Source organism: Suncus etruscus, chromosome 15 (assembly GCF_024139225.1).
Source record: "Suncus etruscus isolate mSunEtr1 chromosome 15, mSunEtr1.pri.cur, whole genome shotgun sequence".
Taxonomy (NCBI): Eukaryota; Metazoa; Chordata; class Mammalia; order Eulipotyphla; family Soricidae; genus Suncus; species Suncus etruscus.
Window position 1 is genome coordinate 28,350,536 of NC_064862.1, and position 22,572 is coordinate 28,373,107.

At 45.3% G+C, this 22,572-nt stretch overlaps 1 protein-coding gene and 1 pseudogene across 1 annotated transcript in view; both read left to right on the forward strand.

The window, feature by feature from the left end:
- LOC126029777 (cell cycle checkpoint control protein RAD9B-like) overlaps window positions 1–1,675 on the forward strand; it is a 29,033-nt gene extending 27,358 nt beyond the window's left edge. Inside the window, exon 9 of the mRNA XM_049788079.1 lies at window positions 1,562–1,675. Within this exon, the coding sequence (XP_049644036.1) occupies window positions 1,562–1,675 (114 nt within the window). The remainder of the gene's footprint in view (window positions 1–1,561) is intronic.
- A 6,546-nt stretch (window positions 1,676–8,221) lies between these two features.
- On the forward strand, window positions 8,222–18,131 carry LOC126030674 (vacuolar ATPase assembly integral membrane protein VMA21-like; annotated as a pseudogene).
- The last annotated feature ends 4,441 nt before the right edge of the window (window positions 18,132–22,572 follow it).

Genomic DNA, 22,572 nt, shown 5'->3' on the forward strand with positions numbered 1-22,572 from the left:
TAAAGATACTAGGGGAAAACATTTTTATGACAAAGAAATTTCAAAATATTAATTTGACTAGCAATAGTAGTGGTTTGGGTCTAACAAAGAACTGAATCTGACAACTATTGTATTTTTGTTTTTAAGAATTTCTAGCACACTTAAAAAAACGAATTACCAGGTTCCCATATTTTAAGAATATAATTTTTAATTGCCATCACTTACCTGACTTAATCATTAGATTATAATTCCTGGACCATGGCATTTGTCCAGAATGTTCAGTGTGACAAAAAAACTTCATGGCAAGTTGGCAACAGTTTGGTACTAAAAATTGTGGTGGATTCTCACGTTTATGTCACCTGCTTAGTATTGACTATCTCTTCCAAGAGGATCATCCTGAGAAGATGACCATTATTATTTGCCCTTAATTGACAACAGATTTGGAAGGGCTTTCTGTGAAAGCCCGGGTCATAGTTCAAACCCTAGACTAGGGCTTTTTTATTGGTCTCAAGATATATTCAGTTCAGTCATGGTTCTAGCAGTCAGTCATCTGTAAATCGCGATCTTGGCTTTTGGACCAACCAAAGGGAGACAAGTCTTCTGATTTTGTCTTATCGTTAACTGGTGAGGTAGGATAACGTGTTCTTAGGTCAAGTTGTTCCCATTTTCTTTGTTGTCAGGATATCATATTAGAGCTGGCACTTGTTGGTGGCCCAGCGGTATTAAGGGTGTCCCAGATGGGATTTGTTTCCTGTAGCTGTTGTGAAGAACTGTGTCAGTTTCTATGTCTGGGATCCAGAGTTCAAGGCTAGACGGATGGTGTCTAATCATCTGAGGTCTAAGTTGGATCCGAGTGACATATTTTCAAGGTAGGAGATATCCCTGTATTGTAAACAAGTATAAGTGCTTATCTCTAGTAGATAAGAGCTCTTTTTATATGTAAGATTTCCCCTTTTTTTAGTATGCCTTTGCAGGGAGAAATGGTGCTACTTTATATTGTCGGTACATTTGGGGCTGGTCCAGCCACTTTAAGTTACTTCTCAGGACCTTTAACTCTCAGGCTTATGACCTGAGTACACGAAATACATTTTCCATGAGTCTGTAGGGCAGAGGCCAGGGGTGTCAAGGCTCTCAGTGCAGCTATCACAGATGCCTCACATAGCACTAAATTCTGGATCTGGGTGAACAATAACTGAGCTTAAGGTGAAGGATCCCACTGAGTCAGGAACCCAATGCTGAGACAGTGTTCACTACCTTTTACCCCGCAAAAGGCCTTTAGTAGTGAGAGCTGGGACTGAGGAATGTCCCGGGGAATATAGATGGACACAAGTCCCTTCCCCCCTGCACACTCCTCATTCTCATTCCCCTTTCCTGTCTCCACAGCATTTCCTGAGGTGCTCCCAGACATGACCCTGAAACTGGGTGTGGGTGTCTGGCTCTGCTTTCAGGAACTTGCCCTTCCTCACTCCAGGGCCTGTCCAGCTGCCTCCCCAGGAACCAATTCAGTTGACCCTGCTGCTAATTTCGATCATGGGTCCTGCAGCCCTCTGAGTCTGTCTCCTTTCCCCCCAACATTCCCCAGCGACAGGAGCTGCCGTACATGGACCTCATGACCCTGAGCCTGGCATGGTCATCACCCAAGTTGGACCTGAAGCGGAGCTTGTGGCAACAGCCCAGAAATAGCCTGTTCTACTAACACAGGTTACACCTAAGTGGGGTGCAGCAGGATCTCTGTCAGGAGGTGCTGGTTATCCTGCACCCCTTATCTCAACATCCTCTGTGCAGAAGACCTTGATGCCCACCACAGCCTCCAGTGTCACTCAGACTGTCCAGGGGGGCGTTGCTTCTCAAGTTCCACCCAAAGTAGTCCAGGTGAGCCCCAGCATCCTCCAATGATGGGCCTCAGGCCTAGTGGATAACTGAAGACATTGGTGTGGCCCCTGCCCGAAACAAAGCCCCCCCCCTTCGATGAAGACTCCTGCAGCTCCCAGAGTGTTTATCAAAACTTCCAGCACTGGCAGCGCTAGAAGCCCCTGGCCCAAATGTACCTTCCTCAGATTCCAGACACTGAAGCCTTTGCCTGCTTTCTCATGTGAATCCTTTGGAGCCACAGGCTCATGGGAGCTTTTCAGAAGGGGACATAGAGGAAGCCCTAGGAAAGTTCTCTGGGACAGCTGGAGGAAGAACTAGAACAGAGTCCACAGGACTCCACACACACACAGGAGTCACCCTCCAGGTTATAATAGCCTTCAGGGCTGTGTCCACACTGGCCAGTTCTGTTAGTCCAGCCTCACAATCCACATGTCCTCAGAAATGCCATCAGATAACTTCTAGACTCAGTACCCCATAGAGACAGAGGCATACCCAAAACACTCACTTGGGGGCTGGTGTAATAGAGCAGAAGTAGGGCATTTGCCTTGCACACAGCTGATCCAGGACGAATCTCGGTTTGATCCCTGGCATCCCATATGGTCCCGCAGGCCAGAAGCGATTTCTGAGCACATAGCCAGGAGCAACCCTGAGTGTCACCGGGTGTGGTCCAAAACCAAACCAAAACAAAACGAAACAAAACCAAAAATACACCACTCACCTCAGTTGCCTCTTCGGGGTCCATGCCAGCCTCTGGAACTGAGGGACCATTCTCAGTTCCTATGACAATGTCAAAGCCACAGGTGTGCAGTGGTCAGAGAGGCCCACCTCTGCCTTGGGCTTGGGGGGTTCTCTAAAAATACCTCTCACAGTTGAGAGTGGCCAGTAGCAGGACAAGTAGGGTGGAGTATGGAAGAAAAAAGCCCAATGTGGAGGGTGAATAGGACTGTCAGGGGCCGACTGCACAGGAGTGGAGGCACATGGCTGGGGCAAAACACTCACCCTGACTGTAATGCTCCAGCCTGGTGCTGTGCTCTCTGGCCCGCTTAAAGCCCACCTTGACTGTAGAGGAAGGCCTGGAAAGGACCATGCGGGAATGGCTTTGCACAAGCAACTCTTGAGTGCATGACCTATTATGACATGGTGGCAAAGTGAATCTGGCCTCGGGCTTAGGCTGCAGAGTTTGGGTTGGCTGCAAACCTGGGGTTGATGGGAGCTCTCCAAAGAGACTGTGTGGAGTGGGGGCAAGACCACAGGGGCCCTGCAGCCCAGAGAGGCCCTTCCCCGCAGAAGCTTCTCCCTCCTTGGGACCGGAGGCATTTCCATTCCCCAATCTGGAACCCTGACATGACACCCATGACCTGCTTTGAACTTCCCACAGCATATATATAGTCTCTCACAGGAGCCTATGTCACCCCCATTCTCAACAGTTCTGGGTTGCTGAGCCATGAGAACCCCAAAGTCCCTTCTCCATTGCCCCTGCCTGCCCTTGGACTCTGTCAGAGTCCATCTAGGCCTATCTCAGAGGGACTGTGCTCCCCCACTCGAGGCTCATGGAGTTTGAGGCAGAAGAGATGCAGGCACCATACTTCTAGTGCAGCAATGGGGAGCAGGGACTATAATCCCCCACCTCTCCAAAGCCTGAGCTTCAGGGGCACCACCCCCAGCTGTGGGCAGGAAACCAGGTAGGTCCCTACACCCACAGGGAAAGGCCAAGGTTATGACAAGGACCCTGTGGGTCTATCCCTTCACAGGAGCCTTCGGTCTTCAGAACTTCCCCAGTCCAGGAGTTCAGTTGCTACTGGTCTCCTGGTTTCTCCCTGTCCTTCACCCTGTCAGTTCCTCACACACTCCCCTGAGAAGGGGGTAGGAGCCCTGCATACAGTCTATCCCTTCCTCACGCTGACGGTCTCCTTACCCCTACCCCAGGCACAGGGTTCAGGGGTCCTGAACAACCTTCAGGAGTCATGTCCCCAACTCTGTCCTCAGTGCTATGTGTCTGTGCAGGAATTTGGGTCTCTTACCCCCTCTTGCTGCCTTCCCCTCAGCCTGTGTCCCCAGAAATGCCAGTCCACAGGCTCTGGCAGCTCTACCACAAATACATAATGATCAACAGCTCCCCAGGACCCAGGTAACTCCTTAGATCCCCCCTGAGGCCATGCAGGAGAGTATAGCCATCCTGGATGAATACTAAAGACCCCCCGACCCCGCATTGGAAGAGGCCAGATTCCCCTGAGAAGGGGGTAGGAGCCCTGCATACAATCTATCCCTTCCTCACACTGACGGTCTCCTTACCCCTACCCCAGGCACAGGGTTCAGGGGTCCTGAACAACCTTCAGGAGTCATGTCCCCAACTCTGTCCTCAGTGCTATGTGTTTGTGCAGGAATTTGGGTCTCTTACCCCCTCTTGCTTCCTTCCCCTCAGCCTGTGTCCCCAGAAATGCCAGTCCACAGGCCCTGGCAGCTCTACCACAAAGACATAATGATCAACAGCTCCCCAGGACCCAGGTAACTCCTTAGATCCCCCCTGAGGCCATGCAGGAGAGTATAGCCATCCTGGATGAACTGCTAAAGAACCCCCACCCTGCATTGGAAGAGGCCAGGAAAGAACTAGAGGAGGAGGCCAGGCCTTGGTCTGATTCCAGTGTCCTGAGCTATCTGGATGAGCTATGCTCCCAGGAGGACTTTGTCCCAGGTGGCTGGGAGGGTAATGGAGGGTGAAGATGGTCCATGATTATGGAATGACTCTGTTTTCTGTGTCTAAGCTGTGTATATATGCCCATGTGTGACCACTGATACATGTGTGTGTGCATACTTGGGTTGAGTTTCCATGCTTGAGTATACATGTATTTCCCTGTTTATGTTTTTGGCTCCTTTGCATGTGCTCATGTGTGAGCACCTAAACCTCCACATTCATGTGTTGTGAGCAACCATCCCAGTCCCATGCCCTGTGCCTAAGGATGGGGTGTGTTTGCTCCCTCATCCCTCCTCCTCCCTTTAGTGATCCTCACCCCACTCCTTTCTGCAAGGTGGAGACCATCATTGACCCCGGTTCCTGGATTACCTGCTCTTACCAGATGCCAAGTTGGGTCTCTCGACCTTGGCAGAGGGCTTGGAAGAGGAGGAAGAACTCATCCCCTCACAGATGGGGGGCAGGATGCGACTGCAGGGATAGTTCAGGGAGCGACTCCATTGAACCTCAGAGAGAGTAGGACTTGGACATGGGGGTGAAGGAAGGGACCATGGGCCACCAGGAACCTGAGGGGCACCAGCAGAGCTGGGGTTTGTCTATTCCTTAGATGACATGAGTCACATGGGTCACCTCATTCCCCCACATAGCTCATCACTGCACACCGTCATCTCAACTACCACTTTCCCCTCCTTCCCCCCAGCTTGCGGATAAGCAGCTGCAGACCTTGCATGAAGAGCAGTCGGGAAGGCTCATCTTTAACACCAGATGACCCCCAAGGACTCGAGTCCAGATGAGACTGGAGCCAACCACGGTGCCCCAACACCCACCCAGGACCACAGGCCAGGGGCCAGCATTGCCACCTGTGTGCCAACAAATCACTCTGAACACACCCCAAGGCCTGTCTTAGGAGAGGCTTCCTTTTTGGCAACTGAAGTTTTTGACCCCAAACCCAACCAATATCCCCAGCCTGCTCTCCCCACCCTGAACAGCAAGGCTGACCACATTCTGGGACAGGGCTCTCCTGGCATGATGATGCCTGGGTCTACAGAGGGTTCTAGTGAGGAAGAGGAGCTGTCCAGCCTGGCTTTCCTTCTGGCCTTTCAGCAAAGCCTGCAGCCCGGAGGCTTGCCTCTGAGTACTGCAGCCACCCCTGGCCTCCACAACCCTAGAAGTCCGGCAGGTCTCAGGCCTCCACCTCCCTCAAGAAGGGCCATCCAGACCTCTGGCCCTAATACTGTCTCATCTCAGAAACATCGTGTGGGTAGGGGTCCAGGGTCTGGCCCTGCTAAGCAGACCCCAAGACCTGAGGGGCCCCCAAGGATGTGTGGAGTGTACACTGTTACTTTTGTACCTGACAGCCCCACACGCCCTACATTGAGGAGAAAGTGCTTGTCCTTGAGTCCTGCCTGGCCTTTGGCCCCCAATAGCCAAGGGGTTGGGAGGGTCTCCGGCCTCACCCTCCTCAGAGAAGGGCCTTCCAGCTCCCTGGCCCTGCTGCTGCTCTATTGAAAAAAACGTTGCATTTGTGTAGGCCCAGAGTCTAGCCCTGCTGAGCAGACCCCTGGATTTGAGGAGACCACCAGAAAGTGGGGGGGGGGTGTTTGACTATGGAGCTAGATGGCCCCACACTTCCTCTAGAGTCTAGACAGAGGATTTCAGTGTGTGGTGGTCCCGAGGAGGATTAAAATTCCTGGAATCCTGTAGAATAGGGGTGTGGGCAACTCCCTCCTCAGCCTCACCTGGGGTCTGGCTGCCCCAAGAGCCTTGGACTGCTCCTCCCGAACCTTAGAGAGGGTTGTTCTGTGTTGGGGCGGAGGGTAGAAGGGAAGGTGTAAATAGTAAATTGTTGTATTAGTCATAAAATATAAAGTCCTAGTGTTGGGGCGAGGCCTTTTTCTGCATGGTGACTTTACCATTCTGCAGGCAGATCTGAATGTTCAGATAAGGGCATAGAAATAATCACAGTCAGTTGAGTTTCATTGGAGTCAGCTCAGTTTATACCATGGTCCTAACCGCCATGTGCATTTCCTCACGTGGCTTCTATGCTAAGCCTTTTTCTATGCAGCTTCTCTGCTGCTTTTCATCTTCTTTATTTCTTTTTTCTTCTCCATTCCCACCAGGCAACACCTTATATTCTTTATTCAAAATACCCCCCATCCCAGAAGTGGGTAACATTTATGCCTTCTTTGTTATAAAAAAATGAGAAAAGTTATAAAGCTTTTGTTTTCCTGTTCTCCACCAAAGGAGAGAACTCTAATATAATCCAAAGCATCAAAGCTTAATTGTGCCCAATTTCTCAAAACAATCAGCCTTTTCCATATCTTCTACATATCATAAACTTTTTTCCTAACTCCTCTGAACATAAACATTAGAACTTTTCTGCAGATACACTTATAGTTTGAACAGTATTTCCAAGGCAGGAAAAAATTTTCAGTGCAGCCCTGCAGCAGTGCATGAGTGATGGAACTGAGAGTTAGTTAAGCACAAAAGTGCCCAAAGCATATATTTCTTCTGCAGAGTGAAGGCTGAACCTAAACCTGATTCACCGCCCGTTATAGAAATGGAACCAGCACACAGCAACCTGCCATGCTGCCACCACTGGCAGCAATCCAGGGCTCTCTGTTGGGCAGCAGTCCTGTCCCAATGCCCTTTCACCTGGGCCAGCCTGCCAGGGCACAGGGAAGTCATACTATCCTGCCATACTATCCCCTCCTCCTGGCCACACAGAATCACATCTGTGAAGGGCTGGGTGACCACTGGGGTCCACCAGGCTGGCTGCATAGCTAGATTCATTCATATACCAGGTTTCCCCCAGCAACGGGGCTCAATCCTGCACCACCAGGCATTATCTAGGCTGGAGCCCAACCTCCAGTCTCAAGTTGAAATACCTGTTCATGTTAGTTCCCAGGCCTTGCTTGACTTGTGCCTGCCTCAAGCAGGTTTGCAGAAACTCTCCCCCATTCAGCTCTGTTGGGGCCTGGGACTCCCACTTGGAATCTGGTGGCCAGTCCTTACACAGTCCACACATGGGTCCGGGGATGGTTTGGACCATCACCAGAGCTGGTCCAGTGATGGCATTTGGAACACTGCCCTCTGAATGCTGCAAATACTACTGCTACATCTGGATTCCAATTTCAGGTGGTCCCTTCTGGGGATGCACACATCCAAGGCACACAGGGCCCTGAACAAGGAGGGCACAAAAGTCTGCCAGCACACAACAGCCACAAATACTTGCATGAGTTTGGTAGCAGGGCACATGGCCACTGCAAATCTCTGCGACAGTCTCTGGGGTGTCTTACCCAGCCAAACCCCCAAAACTTGACTTTTCTTTAACCAGGTCACATTCTAGGGTGGAAGAGGAATACTAAGTAGGGAAAAGTCCAATAATTCTATCACCAGATCACACCCTAAGGAGGAGTATGAATATTGTTTAGGGTGGGACCAGTAATCCAACATAGATATTATATTTATATGCATATATAGTTCAAGAAGTATAACATTTTACAAAAACAAATCAGCACTCAAAACTGTTTTACATAAGGACTAAGGGGGTGATGGTGGGGTATATGGGTTGTAGAAAGGGAACTGGAATGGGGGGAGGACATAGTTGGTGATGGGTATTCCCCTGATTCAATGTTAATATTGGCCTAGAATACTACTGTGAAAGATATATAAGCCATTATGGAAAAAATTGTGTTTTTAATCAGAAACTTGCTTTGACTTTCATGTATTATTATTATATCAATTACATTATATTTGTCATGTCACTATACTATGTTATATTAGTTTACCCCATTATGTTAATCAATTTTGTCTCTTGAATAAATTCTTACAATAAAAAAAAGATGTCAAACTATTCTATTTATGTTTACTTTGAAAAAACTTAAATAAATGGCCCATCAGGAAATCTACTGAAATCTTTAGAGGCCCATTTCCTTATATTTCTGATGGGTAGTCCCATGTGGAAATTCCCTTTTCTTCTATTTGGGTCCACATCTGGGATCTTTTAATTCTCTTGCTTTCCTTGTTTCAACAGTATAATGTTCCCAGCCTTCATAGGTTAGAAAATAAGCTTGGGTCTTCCTTGAAGTCATGAGGTAGAGTAAAGATGGAACCATCAAATTCATTGTAGAAAAACTCCTGAAAAGTCAGTGACTGTGATCGCAGGAAACAAGGGTGTACCTAGTTTTACAGGAAAGCCAGGAGGCAGCTTCATCTGCATCTGAACAAATTATCTGAGCTTGTTAAAGTGCTTGAGAGGAGCTATTGCTGTCTGAAGGGCAATAGTCCTACACACTGTACTATCTTTCTAGACCTGTGATCATTCTATTAAGTAGCAGTTTGAAGCAGCAGCATGGAAAGTATTAAGGGCTAGTCATATCTGACTTATTCCTGTCTGCTAGGTACAGGCCTAATGTCTCGCTTTCTGTGCCCCAGAGGCACATGGAGAGATAAGGAAATAGCAGAGGGTTTCTAGATAGGTTTGGAGGTAGTTTGTTGTGAAATGAGCTCTATATGAGCTTTTTAGTTTGTATGTTAGGGGAACACACCCAGCAGTGTCACTGGTTACTCCTGGCATGCTAAAGGAATTATATGGGATGCTGGGGATTGAACTCATGTCAGCAGCATGAAAGGCAAGTGCCCTATACACTGTGCTACTTCTCTGGCCCCTAGATTTTTTATTTTTAAAATTAAACCATTGTAATGTATAGACTTAAAAAGAAGTTGGTAGTTGAGTTTCAGTCATGCAATATTCCATCATCCATCCCTTCACCAGTCTTTCCTGCCACCACCAATTTCCCCAATTATCCTCCCTGCCCACCCAAACATGCACCCAGCCTGCCTCTGTGAAAGACTATTCTCTCTCTATATATGTGTGTGTGTGTATATATATATATATGTATATATATATACATATATATAATATCTCCTTTTATGCACCATGAGTGCAAGTGTTCATATCTCTCCCTTCTCTCTCTGACTCATTTCACTCAGCGTGGTACTCTCCATATCTGTCTATGTATAGATACATTATATTACTTTATTATTTTTAATAGCCCCATAGTATTCAATGCTTTCTTTGTCCCCTCAGTTCTCAGGTACTTAGGTTGTTTTCATATTTTGGATATTGAGAATAGTACTGCAATGAATGTAAAAATACAGATGTCTTTTACTGTGTTTTTTTCCCCCTATAATATATTCCCCAAATAGTATTGCTGGGTCAAGTAGAAGCTCAATGGTCAGGTATTAAAGCATTCATTTATTTCCTCAAAAGCTGATCCAATACACATTCCACCAGAAGTGAATGAGAGTCCCTTTCTCTCTGTGTCCTCAGCAGCACTGGTAGTTCTTGTTTCTTTTTGATGTGTGTCAGTCTCTGTGGTATGAGAATCACATTGTTTAATTGGCATCTCCCTGATGATTAATGATGTGGTGTTGTTTTAGTATATTAATTAAGAGTCCTAGAGTTGGTGTGGGGATGGTGAGGCCTTTCTGGGCTTGACCTGGCTCCTGCAGCCTCTACGGCCTGGCAGGTCTGAAGTTTCAGGGTGAGGGCAGAGAGATTGATAAAACAGTCAGATGAAGTCCCAGGAGTCAGCCAGCTTTATTTCACAGTCCCTCCTCATACAGCCTCTATACTAAGCCTTTTTCTAGCAGCTTCTCCTTCTGGCTCTCTTAGCCTCTGTCTCCCTTTCAGCTGCTTTTTCCAGGCTTTCTAACTGGCTTCCAGGCTGACTAAATCCCTTTGCTGACGCTACTGCTGCTGAATCTGTTGCTGAATTGCTGATACTAAATTTGTTCAATTCAACTAAATCTGTTGAATCTCGCTGTTGATTCTCACTTCTGCCCCACTTCTTCCTCTAACTCTCCTTCATCACTCTCTCCCTCCAAATCAACCTCCTTTACCCGCCCATTCCAGGTGTGGGCAGTTCTGATTATTCAGGTGGAATAAATAAGAAGCTGGGAGAGGGGATACTCACAATATGGAGCATCGTTTCATGTACTTTTTGACCAATCTATGTCCTTTTTTTTGGGGGGGGGGCACACCCGGCTACACTCAGGGGTTGCTCTTGACTCTCTGCTCAGAAATTGCTTCTGACAGGCAGGGTAGACCATATGGGATGCCAGGATTTGAACCACCTTTGGTCCTCGGTCGGCCACTTGCAAGGCAAACGCCCTATCACTGTGCTATCTCTTTGGCCCCTCTATATGTCTTTTTTGAAGAGATTTCTATTCATCTCCACTACCATTTTTTGATGGAGTTAAATGTTTTATTTCCACATGGTATTACAACAAAGACACACCACTGAAATAGAACTAATATTGTGAGACGCATCTCCAGGCATATGATAGTTACATTTTGATAAAGGAGCAAATAAAACTGAAGTGGAGCAAGGAAAGCCTGTTTAACAAGTGGTGATGGGCAAACTTGTCAGTTTTGTGCAAGAAAAGGAATCAGACCCCTTTCTAACACCATGCACAAAAGTCAGATCAAAATGAACTCAAGACCTTCATATCAGACTATGCAGATTTAATTACAATTACTTTGCAATATACTTTTTGAGTCAGGTAACTTGATGCCTTGATTTTACTCTGCTATTAATGTCCCCCAATTATCCCCAATTATTTAAAATCACTTATTTAAAATTGTAGGGAAGCTTTAAATTAATTATTTAAACACCATACTTTACAATCACTCATAATAAGAGTTGTTTCTGGCATACAATGTTTTGACACCAGTATCCCACTATCAGTGTAACATTCCCTCCTCCACCTTTACCCCCAGTTTCTCATTTAACCTGCTAGCCTGCCCCCTGAGCAGGCCAAAATATCTTATTTTATATAGACTATTTTATCTAAGTGTCTGTCATAATGCGGATATTCTGGATCAGTACTCCCTGGCACAGTAGCCACAGGGAGCTCAGAGCACAAAGAATGGGTCAAGAACAATCGCAAGAGAATTTTACATTTCATTCAACTTTGATAAGCTTAAAACAACACAGCTCTTGAGGGGAAAAATTATCTGGTCCCTCAATATTCTGCAACTTCTCGTGGCCCCAGGACCTCCAGGATTATGTCTGGACCCATGACAATGGCCTAGAAAGCCCTTCAATGTCTGTGACCCCTGTCCCTAGCCTCAATCTTATCCGAGTAGGAGGTCAAAGCGCCTGTGTCTTCACTGTGAATCTTTGCCCCAGCACTGTCCTCTGCCCACTATACTCCTTCCACCTCCAGCTCTCACACAACCACCTCTTCACTCTCTGAACCCCAAAAAGTTTCTGTGAAGAAGTCTTCATCCAATTTGTGGGAGCTTTGTGGCCTGGTCTAGGGCTGGTCAAGAGAGATTATGGCCATGTATGTGTACACACCACACCCACCCACCCATCCACCCACACCCAAACACACAATGTTCCACAGGAATTCTGAAGTCTGATATTGGTAGGTGACACCAGGACTTTAGAGTTAGAGACTTGGCAAATCAGAGAGAAAGTCAGGAGTCAGAAAGTCAGAGCACTTAGGAAAGTACAGAGAATGTGGTTCTGCTTGTAATGCTCCCCACATCTCCACAATCTGTGCTTCCTTCATGAAGTAGTTTCTGGTCCTTTTGGTATTTTCCTAAGGAGCAACTGTCTTCTGCCTTCAGACCTGCCGATGAAGGGGTTGTCCTTGGGGAAGTTAGGACCTGAGGTAACCTCCCTGGGAAGGATGGGGAGGGAAGTACAGGAGACAATGCTCCTGGCAGTCATTAGACACACATCCAAGATGCCTTTACTGCAGGCCTTGGGACTTCAGGAGGCTCAGAGAAAAAACTTGGACCATCCATGAGCCTGCAAGATGGTCAGCCTTGGGGCATCCCTTGGAGTTGCCAGTGAGGGGACATGCAGGCATGGGGCCTGGTTGCAAAGAGAAGAGAGTTTGGGGGTGGGTGCCAGTGTGGAGGCTGCAGGAAAGGAGCCACTTCCTGTCCAACCTGCCCCTGGTGGCACTGATGCCACACTGTTGCTGCCTCAGGAGGAAGAGCAAAGGGGAAAATTCCATCAATCATAAGAGTTTCAAAGATCATGATGCCTTCGTGAAGCAGACATGTCAGACCTCCCCATTTCTGGGTTAGTAGTGACCAACTGAATGGGCAAAACCCCCAAGAAAACGTGGACTTTATTGCGTCCCTGAATGGTTACCATCTCTACCTTTATTCAACAAAGAGACTTAGGTCTGGGATCAAGACCACCACTTGGGTCTGAGCAACTTTGTGCTCCAGAAAAAACAAGTTTCTGCACCTCTTTGAGCCTGATTTCTCATCTGTAAAATGGGGTGGTGATAATTCCTCTTTTTCTTTTTCAGGATAGAGCGAGAAATGGGATTCAATGAGTAGCCTTCAGAAAGGGGCTGTGACTGTTGCTGCCCTCCTCTACACCCCCTTTAGCTTCCACTGTGAGGGAAACAATTCATTGAAAGGTTAATAGAACTTAGGGCCCTAACTTCCACATGCAGCTTTATGATACAGGTCACAAGAGATGCTCAAAGTATTCCAAATTTGGAGTTCCCTGACCCTCTTCCTCCCATTCTCCATTAAGTCCTAGTATTTTAGCCTCTTCTAGCACATCAGTGGACTTGCCAACCCAAAGGTACACTGATCTCTGGTGTCCAGAGTTTTATGGGGGCTTTATCATGTATGTAGGACCAACAACATCAGTGATCTATGCACAAGCTAACATCAAACTACCCCCCTTATTGGCCTGAACTTACAGCTATCTTATCGTTACTTGGCATTCCAGTGCTGAACCCAAGATCCCTGTCAGCCATCTGATTGACCTTAAAAGGATATTCTTTCCAGCCAGGAAATTCCAAAGTTTTTTTAAAGCTTCATTCAAGAAACTAGGGACAATGGAGCAGATTTTCAAAATTGGATTAAATTATAAATCTTGAAGGTGCCGAATTCTATATACCAAATATCCCTCCATAAGCCAAGAAAATGTGCTGTCACTCTAAGAACATTTCTCACCAAAGCCACCTTCATGAGGGTTTTTCTCTCCCCCTTAACATGACATTTTGATTTTCCTTCTACTAAAAATATATCCAAATTTCATTGTTTCAACTTATGAATAAAGGCAGACTGGAGATTGATGGTACATGATACAGAATTTCAGAGACAGCAAATAGGATACAAGGCCCCTGTACTGGCATCATTTACACATCATTTACATTATTCATGGCTCTGCTTTTTGAGATGTAGACTATGAACTCATGTGCCTGTTTCATCACTTGGGATTATGATCAACAAATGAATATTCTTCCCAATGATAAATTCTCTCCTGAAACTTCCCTCAATCCCAAGCACTTTTGATCAAACTGATCAAACTCACAAAGATTTCCCCCCCACCAGAACTGGGGCAATGGACCTTGAAAATGTCTTCATTTTTGTAAATGGTTGTTGGGGCAGCATCTGAGCACTGACAGAGAGGAGCCATGAACTAGAGGTGACGCAATTCCAGCCCAGATCTTTGACTAAAGAAAATCTAATCACTTGCTTTGGATAATGATACTAAGAATAAACAATGCTCTTGCGTTGTGCAAAACAATCTCCCCATCATTGATGCTAGCTAGAGTTTCTGTGTGGTGGGCAAAAAGTACTATGCTCAAAGTCAGTGAAACAGGAGGCCGTCAGCAGAACTCATTTAATATGAAGAACATGAGCTCTGTTTTGGGAAGACTGTGTTGACTTGGTCTCTCCAGGCTGAGAGAAGCACACTCCACCTATAGAAGGACAATGTCTACTTATCCATAGAAGGACAATGATCAGCTATCCCAGGTATGATGGCGTCACAGGGTCTTTCTCTGTTCTGTAAGTCTTTGCAATATAAACAAACCCAGATCAATTTTAAAATCAATACACTCAAAAACATTTGTTCCAGCTCCCCTTATATGCTATCTGTTGCATTGAAATACTTTGACTTCCCTGTACATGGAGTTTTTTTTTTTCCCACAAGACAAACAAGACTGTTCAAGCTAAAACAGGTACCCCTCAGAAAATAGTTTCTCCTAACAAGACTGTCCTAGTAGTTCTTAGTTTCTAGATTAATGTTACAATGGCAGTTTAGGAAGCTTTGTGTGATTAAAAATAATTATGAGTGCTATTGACAGCAAAGTAAAGACCAGAGGAATAGGACTACGGATAAGGTGCTTGCCTTGCATGAAGTCAATTCAACTTTGATCTCTGGTACCCATGTAACCCCCAGAGTACAGAGCCAAGAGTAAATGAGCTCTGAGTACTACTAGTATGTCAGAGGTCAGTGTGGCCCCCCAAAAATAAAAGCAAAAGCAAGAGGGCTACAGAGATATCTGTCCAGAAGGTTGTATGTTAAGACAATACACCTAGGGCATTTGGGTTCACCCACAGAGAAAAGAGGGTCAGAGATGATGCAAGTATTTCCAAACTCTGAAAGGGCAAAGCAGTGTTGGATTCCCCAGTTTTTAGTACTTCCTATCTAGCCACTTATGTTGGTTTGTTTTTAAATTAAAATCTATATGACTTTGTTACAGTATTTATTGAAGGCCAAGAAAGCCCTTTTGGTCCTAACATACTGAAAAAGGAGGGTTTTAACCTTTGATGAACATTTTCTTTTCTCTTTTTTCTTTAATATTTTTGGGCCACACCCATATTTGCTGCTGACTCTATATTCAGGGACCACTCCTGGCAATGCTATGGGACTATGGGGTACCAGGAATCAAACTCAGATCGACACATGCAATGCAAGCATCCTATCCACTGTACTATCATACTGGCCCTTAAAATATTTTTTCTTCTCTTTTATATTATCCTTATCAGCAGATGCTTCCAGAATTGAACTCTGCTTTCCAACTTTGTACTAAATGGGAGGCTAGTTTATCTATTTGTCTTTATAATGGAACCAGGTCTCTAAACTTAGTTAAGGGAAACTGAATAAATCTTATTTGATTTCAGCCTCATCTCTAAGCCCATGAGTGCAGTCTCAAAAATGCTTCAGGCAAATTAGGTTTTATAGAAAGGTCAAGATATTAGCTGGAAACCAGAAGACAGGCAACGGAGATGGCACACACATCCCCAACACTATCAATCATGTTCAAAGGGTGCTGGCTGACTTTCTCCTCTACAGGTTTTAACAACTCTTTAAGGTCCACGAAGAAGGGTGAAAATGTATTCCTGATCTTCCCTCCAAATTTCTATATTTACAATATTATAAGTAGGAGTAGTGGATGTTGGAAAAAATGAAATGGAAGAGAAGTAATGAGGAAGATATGAGGGCAGGGTGGATGGTCAGTCCACATTAGACACAGAATGTATGTACGTGAAGATTATGAGAGCCTTTTTGGAGGAACGAAAGGTCACAGACATTGCTTCCTAGAAACAGTTCTCAAACATGAGTGCTGGAAAGGAACCCTGGGTATACTCGAGTCAGACATCATTGCAGAGGTGCAGCAGCCCAGGCACCCGAGGAGGAAAGAGGGCATGGAAAGTGCGTGGGTTGTGAGGTTGGTCTTTCTCTGGCCATAGGTAACAGAACTCCGCATTCTTACCTCACCTTTGAGACTAACCTTATCTTTTCCATGACCATGGAATTACCATCTAAATTGTCCATTTATCTGTTTGCTTTTTATATTTTTAAAGATTAAGACACAAAATATGTCATTTATTTACTCTTTAATGTCTTTGAAACTTTTATTCATCAACAGCTCTCTGTAGCTTTCCCCCCATTCTCCCCTTTCTTTTTCTGATTACTATCTTAAAGGAACTAATTTTATCCTGGTCCTTGAATTCCTGAATCATTAAAAACCCAGAAAATTTCTTTTCAATCCTGATCACCTGGGCAATGCAATAGGGCATTACACCAAATCCCCAATCTGCACCACTACATGGTATTGAGCAACCATGAATGTGCTTGGGAAGGAGGCGTGGGTCAGAAGAACAGGGTCCACCTAGCAGGGCAACCTTCATGAATTCTGACTCTGACCTGGAAACCCCCAACTCCAGATGTTTTCCTTCACTGGTTACCTCTGCACAGGTCCCTCCTTCCCTTCCCTTGAGCTGTCACAAAATTCCAGCATGAGTTTGGCCCAGAAATAGTATTCTCCTTAACTGAACAGAAGGATGGAGAAGTAAAAGAATAACATGGAAGAATACAGAAAAGAGGGAAGATGAGAGCACAGTATCTCACTACTTCCTCCTTCAACTTCAGTAAAAGCACAAAACCCAGCAAACCACTGAGGTGATCAGATATTTCCAGAAAAGGATCCCAAAAGTCAGACCAAGTTTGCAAAAGAAGTAGGTCATGGGAGCCAACCTTCCTGGAAACAGAAACTCACTACCTGCATTTAAAAAATGCAGATCTTTATTTAAGAACCATGTTTACAAAAAATGTTTGTAGTTGGGTTTCAATTATGTATAGAACACATCCCTTCACCAATGCAACATTCCCATCTACTAATACCCTCCATTTCCCTCCTCCCACACCCCTTGCCTGCATTCAAGACAGGCATTCTATTTCTCTCACTCACAATCATTGCCTGCATTTTGAGCAGAGCTGGCTCCCACCTCCAACAATAATTTCCTTTGGAGGAAATACTGCAGATTTATATAAGGTGCCTGTGCAGGCCTCCAGGAGGTCTCATATCTACACTTGAAGTCCCCAGGTTTGAAAATCCTGCCTTCCTCATAATATACATTACAAAACCCACTTAGGAACCCCACAGAGTAGCCTCCAGCTGGTCATTTTAGCAGATACCCCTATCATTGGGGTAGAATAGGGTAATCTGTGATGGTCCCAACCCCCCTTTTTATCTCTGAAGCAGCATATGGAAGAGAAGCACCATGAGGCACTTTCCCATGCAAACAGATGATCTGGACACTTAGTAGTCCAGGTATAAAGATGAGGATCCTTCAGGGTCCATATCCCACTGGAATTGGCCAACACTTAGATCTGATACCCTATGTGGAGGGCATATATGGATCTGGGTCCTCACACTGAGTAAGGTTCTATAGACTTATCATAATGTCAGAATAGGAGAAAATACACAAAAAAGTGAAGGAAGCCAAGGCAATGTCTGTCTGGGATGCAGTGGAAATGTGAGGTGGTTGGTGTCTGCACTTGTTTTATTTCTCCAAAGTTAACTACTATTATCACTGGTTTCATTTCATTTGAAAAATCACTATCTTCTGTCATTTTTTTTCATTAAATGTATACATCAATAATCTAGTTGTTCAGGCACTTCCTGCTTGACTGGCTGCTGGTGGGCCCCTACCATGCACTGCAGCCCCAGCCCTTCTGTGCTGGCAACCTGTCCAGGGCACAGCCAGGATAAAGCATCCCTGAACATGCCTGAACTTCGACAGGAAAGCTCTTTGGCTTCTACCCTGAAGACACTCTTGTAATCTTCACAGAGCTGATGATCACTTGACAAAGTCTTACATATTTGAAGGAGCCTTTAGGATGTCCAACAGGGACAGCCACATCTATATTGCCATCATCTAGGGGTTGCTGTCCATGTGGTGCTGGCCCTCTTTGTCTACATGACATGGAATGAAGGCTCGAGGCAGTGGCATGAAGGCAAATAGTATCAATGTGACTGCCACCTGGGCGAGTGTTAAACTTTTTTTTAAATAACCATAGAAGTTACTAAAGGGTAATCATTTCAATAAAGATGGGAGAACAATGTTAAAATGGATCTTATGAAGTCCTTTGGACTATGAATGTTGATCCTTCTAGTACAAGGTATGTTTTTGTCTAATCAATTTGAACTGTATAAACTTTTATAGAAAGATGAGGGTTTGAAAGGTTTAAGTGGTTGCACACAAGCATTAAATGAGTTCACAGTAGGCTCAGAAGAAATGTAAGTATCTTAAAATTTTCTTCATGGCCTTTGGACTTCCGGATGTTTTGGAATTGCTCCCCTCTGGATGTAGTGAATCCAGTCGGACATGGAACCGGAAAATACTCCCTAACTCTTGGGGAAAGAACTGACCATTTGGATTGGGGAGTTGTAAATTCTTATGGAAAATTGTTCCTGGATTAAACATGAACACTCCCGATCAATTTTGTATTAAGTGAAATCCCTAGTTAGTTGGCCTCCTCTTTCCATGACTTCATGGGAAAACCAGGCTCAGTCATTTCCCATAATGTCAAAGGATGGGGTTCCTGGGAATCCAGGAATTAGCTGCTGGCTACTCAGAATACGCTCTTTATGGGCTCCTTGGAGGAGAGACCAGAGCCACATCACAGCGGGAGGAATCTTTGCCTTGCATTTGGCTGACCTCCCTCTGATCCTGAACATTACTAAATGTGGCCCCAAAACAAAACAAAGAGTTCCCTTCAGGATGGCCTTGTGTTTTATAACAATTCTTGCATTCCAAAGACTGATTTGACAGCAGCATTCAGTCCTTAATTCCTTCCAATCCCTAAACATTAATTGTATGTGGTCCCCAAGTCTCTTGTTAAAGGACAGGAAGAAAACAACTCCCTTGTGTCATCACACCTGTCATCACAACCTGAGTGAGGGGATAGGACACTCTTTTCATCCCCAGATCTCAAACCCTTCCCAGCCTTCACTTCTCAGCTTCAAATTAGCTGCTATTCCCAACTGGCTTCCCAGATACCAATTCTGAGTTCATCCTTGGGACTCTAGGGACATCCATTTCAAAGCCAGGTTTATGAGGTCCCTTTTCTCTCCCAGAGTAAGCTGCAGGCTGAAATGCTGTCCCCAGATTGTAACTCAGTATTTCAGCTAATCTCCTCAACATTCATCCATCCACAGCTGTAGTATGTTCCTCAAAGAAAAACAAACTGAAAGTTGCCCTAGCAATGCAAACTAATGGGGAAGGATTTACAGGTCAAGTCCTGAAGATAGAAGTCATCATTGAAAACCAAACATTGGCTATGAAATACAGAGATGTTTAGGGAGATGAGATGCAGGATTTTCTGTCTGGCAACCATGGGTCTCATCAATGAGGGCAGGTTCCCTTGGTTGACATCCAAGTAGGAAAAAACAGAGGGAGAGCAGTACTTTCGCAAGAAACATAGGGAGACAGAGGAACAAGAGTATAGGGATACTCAGGGACAGATTGAGGGTGGGAGAAAGTGTTAAAAATTAGGCAATCCTAACTTCCACCAGGAGAAGAGCTTGTCATAACTAAAGACACCAAATAAGGGCCGGAGAGATAGCACAGTGGTAGGGCTTTTGTCTTACAAGCCACTGAACCAGGACCAATGGTGGTTAGAATCCCAGCATCCCATAAATGATCCCCTGTGCCTGCCAGGAGCGATTTCTGATCAGAGAGCCAGGAGTAACCCTTAAACATCACCGGGTATGCCCCCCACCAAAAAAAAAAAAAAAAAGAGTAAAGACACGAGGTAAGATTGGAGCTGAGAAAGAAACACAGGACGTATGTCCAGTTTGTCGTGATGACAAACTCCAAGAGAATAGTAGGCTGTTGGCTCATACCATAACTCATAAGGACTGACCAGTGAGATCCCAACTGACCTGTTTCCAGGGTCAATAGAGGATTTACAACCTCATCCAGGACAGGACAGCACATCCCTTTTCCAGCCCTGTTCTCTTCCCCCTCCAGATGAAGCTAAATAAGCCTGCTCCAGACCACTGAGGCAGCTTTGGCAGCCTAAGGAAATAGACCTTGCCCAGCCTAGGAGTGTACCCTCCCAATAAAGAAAGACCCTAGATGGTCAAGTTTGTTTCTGTCTCTGCCTCTTCTATTCCTCCACCTTTCAAGGCCCACTGTGGGACTCAGTGACCTACCAGTGAAATGTTGTGGCATGGAAAAGAAGTTTATAGAGACTGGATAGGGGAAGAAAGACAGGAGCAGATCAACTGTCAAGAATGCAGACAACTGCTCTCAGCCTGCTTGAGCAAATAGTAGACTGTTGACTTCATTAGCACCACAAAAGCACCAGAACACTTTGCTCTTTAATTAACATTAACTGTTCACCCAAGGTTAATCCCTGAAGCCACATTCATGCCTTAAAAGCTGTCCCAAGGGGTCAGGCTTTTAAAGTAGGTGGAAATTCAATACTGACTCCTACTCAGATGACCTGAGGTGGTTGTGAAACAGAAATGATGGCAAAGGAGATTCACAGATTATACTGAAAACATTTAAACTGAAAAGAGCCCTGTGTTTCATGAGAATTTGATGGCTATGGAGCCAGACATTGAGATGAAAACAAAAAATAAGTGGGGAGGGGCTGGAGAGGTGGTGCAGTGGTAGTGTGTTTTGCCTTGCACACGGCTGACCTAGGACAGACTGCAGTTAGGTGCCCCAGCATCTCATATGGTCCCCAAACCAGGAGCAATTTCTGAGCTCATAGAGAGGAGTTACCCCTGAGTGTCACTGGCTTGTGGCCCCAAAACAAAAACAAAAACAGACATTGAAATGTCTGAGAGGAGACTGGGTTAAAATCCTTCTTCAGACTCTGGGACTCCTTCAGTCTCTGGGACACTTGGAGCAAACTAAGTGGAGCAAACCTGGGGGCTAAGAGTGTGGGGAGCTTAACCGTTGGCTCATGACTGAGGAGGACTGAAGGGTCCTTCAGTCAGGGAGCTTAGAGTTCCCTGTCCCAGAAGATTCAGATAGTGCCCCAGTGCCAACTGTCATCAGCATCAAGTGAAAGACTCCATCCAGGCAAGTCACCCAACCCTCTTAATTTCATTGTCATGTCCATAAAATATGGGTCACATAGCTTGTTCTGGGCACCCCAGGAGTTGTTGATGGGAAAATCACAGGAGATCCTTTCTCTATAAGCTGTGACTGAAAAACATTAGTTCTATAGAAAGGCTTTAAGAAGTAGCCTTGACCACGTCATCTACAGAACCTCTTCTCCAGGGGCAGCCACTATGACATTCCTGACTTAACCTCCTCCACATTGAAATGTTCAATTCTTCTGGAGCACTAAGAAAGTGACAGTTCATTGTTTTAGTCTTTTCTAGATTTTTTTTATATTTGTTTCATAAAATAAAATGAAGAAAGAAACCCTATTATCATTTGCAGGCACCCAAACAGGCAACTGAGGACAAAAGGGTTAAGCAACTTTCTAAGGTTCATGTGGCTTTTATGGGGAATTTGCACCCTAGCCAGCAGGCACCACCCTGTTGGTCATATGCTATGTCAACACCTTATATTGCCCACATTGAAACAAAATCATGTCACCACATATTGTGATGGAAGAGTATCTGTGTATATCCCCCATTACAACCCCCCTCCTCTTCCTAAGTCCCTCTTGAATTTACTGACTTCCAGCTCTGTTGATGAGGAAGGAAACCCAAGTCTGACCAAGAAATAAAGTCAAACTTCCCCTGCCCTCAATCAGGCCTAATTCAAATACACTGCTAGTTGGTTCTTTCATTAACTAGGTGGCTCTGGAAGCTTCTGGAGCTTGTTGGGTTGAGTCCCCACATCCACCCTGGTCATCATCTGAGCTTAGTCAGTTGGTGCAGCGACTAATATTGGTGGAACTGTCTTGTGGCAGTTGGTCTGGAACATCCTGGATTCCAAATCAGTTAGGGGATCAGTTAGCTGGTTCTTTCTTACCAGGTGGGCTTACCACCCCCAGTCCACCCCTAAATTAGAAGTTTCACAGAAAAGCTGTTGAGAAACATCAAGCACTAGGGAGGGAGTGGTTGGGGATTTTCTTTTTGAGGGGTATTTGGAGGGTTATTTACAGCCAGCAATTGTCATTCAGGCATGAACTATGTGTAAAAACCTTGGGACGGCAAGATGTGGAGAAGTTAATTAAGAATGGCTTAGGTTTTGGTGTCCAGGACATGACTCAGATATTACAAGTCTCTATCTTTTGGGAACCCACTTAATACCCTTCCTCATACCCATCACTCACTCACTCACTTCATACCCAAAACACTCACTTCATACTCCATACTCACTTCCAGATAAGTCACTTCATACCCAAAACCTTGCACCAAAAAATATATGTCAAGCTTTCACTCTGCCCTGCACTTCCACAATGCTAATGTGAATACTACTAGGAATAAGA